This window comes from Squalius cephalus, assembly GCF_949319135.1.
Source record: "Squalius cephalus genome assembly, chromosome: 17".
Lineage (NCBI taxonomy): Eukaryota > Metazoa > Chordata > Actinopteri > Cypriniformes > Leuciscidae > Squalius > Squalius cephalus.
In genome coordinates, this window is record NC_137138.1 from 20,051,547 (window position 1) to 20,061,245 (window position 9,699).

Consider the following 9,699-nt stretch of genomic DNA (forward strand, 5'->3'; position numbering starts at 1 on the left):
TATTGTAGAGAATTTGTAATGTAGTGGAATACTAGTTTACGGTTGCTCAATCAAACTTGTCAATTATCTTATGCTCTCATCATACCTTTTTGATATATTATAGTATGAATATTTTATCCATCCAGGATGCTGAAATTCAGCACCTTTTTCAGACGTTTTTGGTTGGTTGTGCAAAAGCATATTTTGTGTAACCTAATTGTATTCAGATAGCAATGGTTTGTCCACTACAGGACAGAATAATAGAATAGAAGTTGTTTAAAACCACTATTTGTAAACCCATTTTTTTGTCTTTAATATATTAACATTCTGACTTGATTAGAAGCATATTTTTGTATAGCTTTACTATTATATTTGTGTTTCACAATCAGCTGAAAATGGTTTTGTTTACATGTATCAGACATGTAAAGTTTAGCATGTAAACGCATTGGTGTCTGATCCCAGGCATTAGTTTGGATTCAGATTTGGAGATGTATGTCTCCTGTAGATCAGTGCCTGAAGTTACACATGTATCTCAAAGATGGTTGGTAGATATCAACATAGACCAAGTCATTTGCCTTTGAGCTACACTTGCAGTTTTACATGTGTTTGTTTATCAGTATATGAATATATATATTGTGTTTGTCCTTGGTTTTTTTTAAACTGTAAATATTCATGCCATGTACAAAGAAAATGAGCTGTATTATAAAGATTCTCTTCATGTTTTTTTCTCTTTTTTTAAATAAAATGTTTCACAAAACAAATGAGGCTGTTCGTTGTGGCTTTAAAGCAAAAATAAAACCATTTTTAGACAGTTTCTGTCACACATTTTATTGATAGTTCATCTCATCTCTCCAACAAGATCAGTAAATACACAGTTGATAGTCATTTCAGTCGGCTAAATGACATTATTAGTCTGTAAGTCAAAAATTGTACATTTTCTCAGCAGCTACTAACCTCAAGTGACAGGCAACAGTTATGAAAGAGTGAACTTATTTAGGAAGAACCTGACCAGAAAAAAAATAGGGACATGATTTATCAGTGCTTTACAAATAGTGCTAAGTATGTTGGTAAAGTGTCTAGGGATACCATGACGCACTTTAAATGAGAAAAAGGCGGGAAACTTAAATGTGGCTCTCTATAATTGCATGTTTTTTGGAAGGTTTATAGCTGATATCCGAGATTTGAATGTAGCCATTTAAAATGCTTTACTTTGATTTAGTCATTAAATTTACGTATTGAATCATTTAACAACTTAAAAAATCACGAGGGTGCATCCTGAAGGAAAGAAGAACGTGTCACATTCCCTGTGACTGTTATGACCTCTGCAGGCGAAATCTGTCACCTTCTTCTTGTCAGGCAATGTGTTTGACCATAAGGAACAGAATTTCTCCCCCTACTGTTCCATTCTTGAAATTAAATGTCCCAAATAAACAGCCAATATACACTACCATTTAATAGTTTGGGGGCAGAAATAAGTCTCATGCTCACCAAGGCTGCATTTCATTGATCAAAAATACATTAAAATCGGTAATTGTGAAATACCATTACAATTTAAAATAACTGTTTTCTATTTGAACTTATTCCTGTGATGCAAAGCTGAATTTTCAGCATCATTAATCCAGTCTTCAGGGTCACATGATCCTTCAGAAATCACTATAATATGCTGATTTGCTGCACAAGAAACATTTCTTATTATTATCATTGTTGAAATAGTTGTGCTGCTTAATGTTTTTGTGGAAACCATGATGCAGTTTTTCAGGATTCTTTGATGAATAGAAGGTTCAAAAAACAGGATTTATTTGAAATAGAAATATTTTAACCTTTGATCAATTTAATGCATCATCGATGAATAACATTATTCATTTCTCTTTAAAAAAAAAAAGAAAAGAAGGAATTACAGGAAATTATTATTCATGAGTATCTTCATTGAACACATTAGGGGCTATTTAGTCCAATGGGACATTTGGATTGGTGTGGTCCTCCTGTACATGCTCTCACATGATCCATCATTACTGGATAAACTTTTGGTGTAAATATTGGGTCTTTCTTTGCTCCAAAGGTTCAGTGTGTTTCTGCAATCTTTTACTTAAACAGTTCTCACAACTCAGTTCTCCAAGTTCTCCGACCGAGTAGACTCGCCAAAGCTCCAGTTAATTCACATTTGCTTATCTTTAAGTCATTATTTGGACTTTTAGGAGAATAAGAACTTTATTCGAAGTAACTATGAAAGCAGAAAACATTGATTGAGGGGATGAGAGTATTTGTGGGGCTGCAGTAGTGGGAATGTCAAGCTGAGGGAGATCGACAGCACTGGTTTTTTGCGTGATACGCCGACAGGAGTCTCTTGATCAACAGAGGCAGCGACGGTCGCTCTTGGTCACCTCCTCGGACGAATGCACCACGTTGGGCACGAAACCGCTCTTGACGCCCTCCCAGCCCTCCTGGATGGTGATGTCACCAGATTTGACCAGCTCGAAGATGTCGCGCGTCAGCTCCGTGAAAGCCCTCTCTACATTTATGGAGTCGCGGGCCGAGGTCTCCACGTAGCGCATGCCGTAAGCGGCTGCCAGTTTCTCTGCCTCCTGCTGGCTCACCTGCCGCTGCGGCTCCAGGTCACACTTGTGGCCGACCAGTAAGAAGACGATGCTGTGCGGCTGCACGTGACTGCGCGCTTCCTCCAGCCACTCGTGGACATTTTGGAAGGAGCGCCGGTTGGTGATGTCGAAAAGCAAAAGGCCACCCACTGAATTACGATAATAAGCCCTTGTGATAGATCTAGATCACATACAGAGGAGAAGAGCAGACGATATCAGACTGGTGGGAGAACACGTTGCACATTACAACAGGGAAAAAAATAATTATGGGCTGTGCATAAGCATATACAAAAGTATAAATTGATTTATTAAACTAGCATGGAAAACTCGATGGGAATTCTGCTGATGACCTGTAAGAAAGCTCTTACAGGGAAATGGTTACAGCCTGAAATTCCGGAAATTAGTGGAATAGTATGTGAAATATACATGATAGAAAGACTAACAATGAATCAATCGGAGATATTCTGGTTATGGGCAGGATGAGTGGATGATATTCTTCCACTGAGAATAGGGACCTCTTTTATTAAGACGTGAGTAAAATTATCCTAAATGTGAACATATGACCATTTTCAAAATGTTAGGAACGATTTATAAAACATGATACACACAAACATTTTTCCTAATTGCATCCTACTTCTGCATGTTCACTCCTTTATAGTTTGCTAGGTAATCGATATCTGCCATCCAAGAAAAGTTAGTAAAGACATTGTTAAAATAGTCCAAGTGACTACAGTGGCTCAACCTTAAGTTTATCAAGCGACGAGAATACTTTTTGTGCGCAAAAACAAACAAAAATAACGACTTTATTCAACTATTCATTTTCTTCTGTGTGGGCCTCTGAGTGAGTTCACGTAGTGTAACAGCGCAGTGCTTCTGGGTTGTACGTCAGAACGTAGGCTCACTATTGGCCGACGCTGGTCATGTGTGTGATGCGTGTGATGCTGGCCAATAGTGAGCCTACGTTCTGACATACAACCGAGAAGCGCTGCGCTGTTACACTACTTGAACTCACTCAGAAGTGTTATTTTTGTTTTTTTTGCGCACAAAAAGTATTCTCGTCGCTTGATAAACTTAAGGTTGAGCCACTGTTGTCACTTGGAGTATTTTAACGATGTCTTTACTAACTTTTCTGGAATGGCAGATATCGATTACCTAGGAGCCTATGAAGGAGTGAGCCAGCTCTCAGATTTCATCAAAATGTCTTAATTTGTGTTCAGAAGATGAACGAAAGTCTCACAGGGTTGGAACAACATGAGGATGAGTAATTACTGACCGAATTTTCCTTTTTGGGTGAACTAACCCTTTAAACAACTACAAGGCATGTAGTGTATGTAGCTGCAATAGCACCAGATGTACCTGAATCTCTCTTGGCCTGCCGTGTCCCAGATCTGAAGCTTGATGCGTTTGCCTGGTTCAATCTCCACCAGACGGGAGAAGAAGTCTACGCCAACAGTAGGATCAGACACCTGTGCAAAACGTCCTTCTGTGAAGCGTCTGATCAAACAAGACTTCCCCACTGTGGAGTCGCCAATGACAATCAGCCGGAACTGGTACAGCCATATAGCTTCCATATCTTATTTTATCTGTCAAGGAACAATAGTATGCTGTCAGACAAAATGATAGATTACACTGAGTAAACATAACCATGTAGACTTAATTGGAGGAACAGTTCACCAACGCATTTTAATTGTCAAAATGTACTTATCCTTGAATTTAATTTTTTTGTTTTATTCAACTCAAAGACATTCTTTATTATTCTGAAAGTCATTTTTAAGGATCAGATCATGAGCACTAACAGCTGAGCCTCCGTCTTTAAATGGATGAGTGTCATTCAAATAGGTGTTATGTATAATTACCTTACTACATATATGATGCGAGACCATTCATTTGAATGGAAGTCCAAAGTATCAAATACATTTAAATACATGGGAATGGTTTTGCAAAATGTCATATAACTGAGGCCAAATTGATCGAAATGTAGGCTAATAAAATCTTTTTTCAGTAGTTGTATGAGTAGCCTCGGGCCTGTATTTTTTTTTTATTACATTTTAATAGGCCTACAATTAATACGATTTCATAATAATACATGTATAACACGACATCTTTAGTAACGGAACGATAATGAATTTCATAACAACATCGAGTCTCATAACCGAGTCCCTCAAGCTAGCTAAAGCATAGATAGTCTACTTGCAGGCCTATGAGTTGAGCATCGCACTTGTTTAGAGAAATCGCTCTATAAATGCATATTATTGAATATGTTGTGTAGTTATTACCTTGGTTATGCTTCTCAGTGTCTGCGGATGGCAAGCCCCATATTCTTCGCTGTCTTTCAGTCAGAAAGCGTATAACACCGTGACGTTCCCCGGCAAGGCATCCAAGCACACCCGAATGTTTGTGAGGATAAATGTGCAACTAGTCGCGCTTTGAATATGCTTTAAATGACCAAACGAGTGACCATAATCGTCTGGGGCGTTTGCATTAAGACCTATTACTTTCAGAATGCCCATAAATTCTTTGTAAATTCATATTGTCAATCTAATGATTAGGGATAAAGAGATGTTTGTGAAAATGTGCTGATGAAATGGCAGTATCATCAGCATCATATGGCCTGACTCATCCCTCATCAGTACCATTACCGTAATAACTGCTAGAGCGACGCACTGCTGGCCGTGTCTCAAATCTCTGCTGTCACTTCCATGTAGGCTACTTGTTCAAAATAATTAATATGCAAGCTCCCATCACTGCTGCTTCCACATCATTTCATTGTAAGCATTTTGATATCAGCTGAAAATAAATGGAAACATTTTATTCGAAAAATAAATTGGAAACAAATGCATAAACCGTATAGGGTTTACACTAAAACAATAAAAACACAGAGTTTGCAAACCTCTGCATTGTTAAAAACAAACACAATAAATCGAAGAATTCGAGTAGTAAAAGAGAAAATTAATAAATAAAGCATATTATACATTAAATGAAAAAATAAATAAACATTCAAATAATTTTAAATGTAAATTGTAAATAAAATGTAAATAAAAACTTACTTTCAAAACATGTACCCTTCATGCTAATTGGAAAGTGTTGCAACCCCCAAGTCTGGCATATGTTTATATATAAGTATAAAATAGGCTACATTATTATTACTAATTCTATTCCCACGAAGGGCTAAAAATAAATTTAAATCAAACCATTTTTAGACGGGGCGTGGCTATGACGCAGCGTGATTTAATGGGCGTGGCGTTCCATCATCACTCTATACTTGACAGTATCCGAAGAAGCTCATCCGTGGCATTTACCAGTTCTTTGGAGAAAAACACTTGAATTATTATACATTTATATTCCTACTATTAATTTTTTTTAAATACGTCCACTTTGTTTTCTTTCTCATATGTGGAACTAAATAGGAAGGTAAAGCATGTGGGAACCTGTGCTTGTGTAGGCTATATAGTAAGAAGGACGAGCACCGTTTCGAAGTAACATGACATAGCGGTTTGACCTAACTTTTGAGCATTATATAAACTTTTTAAGAGCGCGTGCCTCTTACAAACTGTAATCCTTTAACAATGATCAATGGATAAGCTGTGATACATAAGAGCACTCGTGCTACAAACTTTACAAAAAGTAGGTCACTGCGTTTATGATCCGGTTGTTTATTTGCTATTTTATAAGTCATCATGCAGAAAGAACATTTGTTCAAAGTTCTGGTCATCGGAGACCTCGGAGTTGGAAAAACGTCAATAATCAAGCGATACGTTCATCAGGTATTTTCTCAACATTATCGCGCGACTATCGGAGTGGATTTTGCTCTGAAAGTCCTTCACTGGGACAAACAGACGGTGGTCCGGCTGCAGTTATGGGACATAGCAGGTACGTCATCCCATTATTATATTTAATGTTACTTTTTATGTTAAACTTTTTTCTTTTATCCCACTGGGATTTATCCTTTAGTTCATAAGATGCTTAATTAAAGATGTTAAATCATTGCCATTGCTTAGGGAGCTGGTCAAAAGGCATTATATAGATATATCTAATGTATATTTATTATATATTCTATTATATTTAATTCTATATCTATTATATTTATTTATTATATTTAATTCTATATCTACAGTATATCTATTATATCTATTACAGGCTATATAATTATATTATATTTAATAGATATAGACAACAGATTATTTTGAATATTCGCTCCGTATAGTATGACAAATCATAATAAGGTTTGCTATTGCCTCTCTGAAATCTCTTCCCACTGATTTCCCTTGTGTGAATGTGAAGGAATGTGTCTTGTGTTAATCTCAGCTAGTCTCACACTCGTGCTAAAGTCACATGAGAGTTAGAGAGTCACACACACACACACACACACACACACACACACACACACGGAGCAGATAAATGCATTGGTTCTTAAACTATATTGTAGGATTTATTACTAAGAATAACACACTCAATGATTAAAAACATGATGCTATTTGTGTCTGAGTGATGTTTGACCTCCAGTTTGCCATCCCACATTTGTCATAGGACAGGAGCGCTATGGGAACATGACAAGGGTTTACTATCGGGAGGCCGTGGGAGCCCTCATAGTATTTGACGTGACCAGAGCCTCCACGTTTGATGCGGTGCAGAAATGGAAAGACGACCTGGACATAAAGGTCACTCTCAGCAATGGCAAACCTGTCCCAGCCGTGCTTCTAGCCAACAAGTCTGACCAATCACGTGAGGGGCTGCGTTCCCAGATTCCAAAGCTTGACACATTCTGCAAAGAGAATGGATTTGTGGGCTGGTTTGAGACCTCTGCAAAGGTGAGGGGTATATTTTGCGTCCCTATAAGCAAGAGTATCTGACCATACTATGAAAACCAAAAAAAAAAAAAAACTGCTTAGTAGTTTCACAGGTGTTGTGTTCATGATGATCCATTGGTTCTGCTCTATTTTCACAGATGCAGAATCAGGAGTTGTGTATGTGTTTGCATTTAGAACAAATACAGCAAGAATGCATTGTGCTAGTTAGCAGTAAGGCCTTTGTTTACCATCTACAGGCTCACTTTAATGAGTTACACAGTTGTGTGAAAGGAGAATGATGTGCATAAGGCAGATGGGGCTATAAAGTGGTTCCTGGAATAAATAGCTTAACACAATAATGTCTGAAATATTTTAACTCTGGATCACCCTTAATCACATTATGAGTGTGCACTTTTTATTTGTACATTATTCTATTATTATTATTTTTGTTACTTGTTAATACAATTTTAAATTCTACCATGCAGTTTACAACTGCCTTGCTTATATATTTTCAACCATAAACTGGCCCATTCACACCATGAACGATAACTATCATTCTGTTTATAAGCTGCTTCAGTAATGTCCTCTGGCACTTTAAATGCTCCAGCTCTTAAAGCAGGATTGATTCTGATTGGCTGTCAATGTTTTTATCATTCATCTTCTGGGGGGAAAAAATTGTTCTGAAAGTGATTCCAACAATATCGTTTCATTTTATTGGTATCTTTATAGTTATTGTTCTTGGTGTGAACAGGCCTTTTGAGTTGCATTAAAAGTTATGCCATACAACTGTTGCATTCATCCTGGGGTAAATGTCACATGATCTGGGCTGAATAGACTATGCTTTCTTTACATATGGACTGGGCAAAAAAAAAAATGGTTTTGTATGTAAGGTACGCGTGTCATAGTATTACATGAATGAAATATCCAGATAAATATGCATTAGAATAATATTTGACCTACAATTGGGACTTTTACATTTCAGTAGTTTGGGGTCAGTAAGATTGATTTAAGAAATTGAACTGCATTAAACTGATCAAAAGTGAAAGTAAAGACATTTATAAACTTATAATCTTATAAAACATTATTTCAAATACATTTATGTTCACCAAAGAATCCTAAAAATAAATGTATCACAGTTTTCATCAAAAATATTAAGCATTTTTAACATACAGTATATTGAAAAGATTATTGAGCGCAAAAATCATATTAGAATGATTTTTGAAGGATCATTTGACACTGAAGACTGGAGTAATGATGCTTTGCCATCACAGGAATAAATTAGCCTACATTATAATAATATTTCACAATAGTATTTCAACAGTATTTTTTGAGCATGACAGACTTCTTTCAAATACATGAAAAAATCTTAACGACCCCAAACCTTTGACCAGTGATGTACAGTATATTTCATGAGTGTGACTGTAATTGAGATCTTATTGTCTGAATGACACTCTGTTTGATTTTCTGCCCACTGAAGGAGAACACAAACATCGAGGCGGCAGCTAAATGTCTGGTGGATCACATTTTAACCCACGAGGAGAACATCATCAGCAACACAGACCCAGATGTGGTGGCCCTCCCCGGGTACAACAACAACACCAAAGAACGGGTCCGAGGCAGATGCACGGCCTGTTCCAAATTTTGAATAGGAGGATGAAAGTCAGTGAGAAAGAACTGAAAATATATAGCAGTTTGTTATAGATTTAAGAGGACTCAGCCATTTAATGGTACCCAAAACAATGAGATTCATCTTCAAGAGACAAGAAATGCAACAAAATGGCGGGGACTGTGAAAAAAGGATTGTGCTGATTATATATAGCGTGAAATCTCACATAATTAGACAGTGTTGGTGGCGCTTCGATTTGAACGCTTTGACTCATCAGTGTTCCGTTTACAGGTGAACGCTCTACGCTTTTAGTCAGGTACTATTTTAATCTAGGTCAAATATGCATTTCTTATTGTTTTGTGTGTGGACACTTTGCATGTCATATTTATTAAAAAAGTGGCCTCTGATTCAGTTAAATAAGCGATCATGTGCACACAGAATGGCTTAATACACGCACAGCTCCAGTGTGTAGGAATGTTATCCTGCAACCTCTTGCATTAAAAAATAAAGCATGCAGTATTTTTCCTCCATGTAAGCTCTTGAATATGTTATTGTAGTCCTGCGCAATCCAGGCTTGTGCAATGAAAAGAAGCAAGGCGCACCATTAAAGACTCTGAAATGGCCGTCTGATGCATTCTTGTATGTACAGAGGGGGTTTAAAGCAGTGCGGAAATTCCACCTTAAGGTGCCCACCCCAGATATTCTGACACAGGCCAATCGCCCCCCTCTCCAG

General features: G+C 37.2%; 2 protein-coding genes across 2 annotated transcripts; one reads left to right on the forward strand and one right to left on the reverse strand.

Annotated features, from left to right (window-relative positions):
• Nucleotides 1–786: 786 nt before the first annotated feature.
• rab39ba (RAB39B, member RAS oncogene family a) lies at nucleotides 787–5,201 on the reverse strand. Its single transcript, XM_079898739.1, has 3 exons — nucleotides 4,850–5,201; nucleotides 3,930–4,156; nucleotides 787–2,754 (listed from the first exon to the last, which is right to left on the reverse strand). Exons 2-3 carry the CDS (start codon nucleotides 4,142–4,144, stop codon nucleotides 2,328–2,330), a joined length of 642 nt encoding a protein of 213 aa, XP_079754865.1. The 5' UTR covers nucleotides 4,145–4,156; nucleotides 4,850–5,201; the 3' UTR covers nucleotides 787–2,327.
• Nucleotides 5,202–6,147: 946 nt separating this feature from the next.
• Nucleotides 6,148–9,589, forward strand: rab38c (RAB38c, member of RAS oncogene family). Its single transcript, XM_079847277.1, has 3 exons — nucleotides 6,148–6,443; nucleotides 7,101–7,381; nucleotides 8,838–9,589. Exons 1-3 carry the CDS (start codon nucleotides 6,251–6,253, stop codon nucleotides 9,003–9,005), a joined length of 642 nt encoding a protein of 213 aa, XP_079703403.1. The 5' UTR covers nucleotides 6,148–6,250; the 3' UTR covers nucleotides 9,006–9,589.
• The last annotated feature ends 110 nt before the right edge of the window (nucleotides 9,590–9,699 follow it).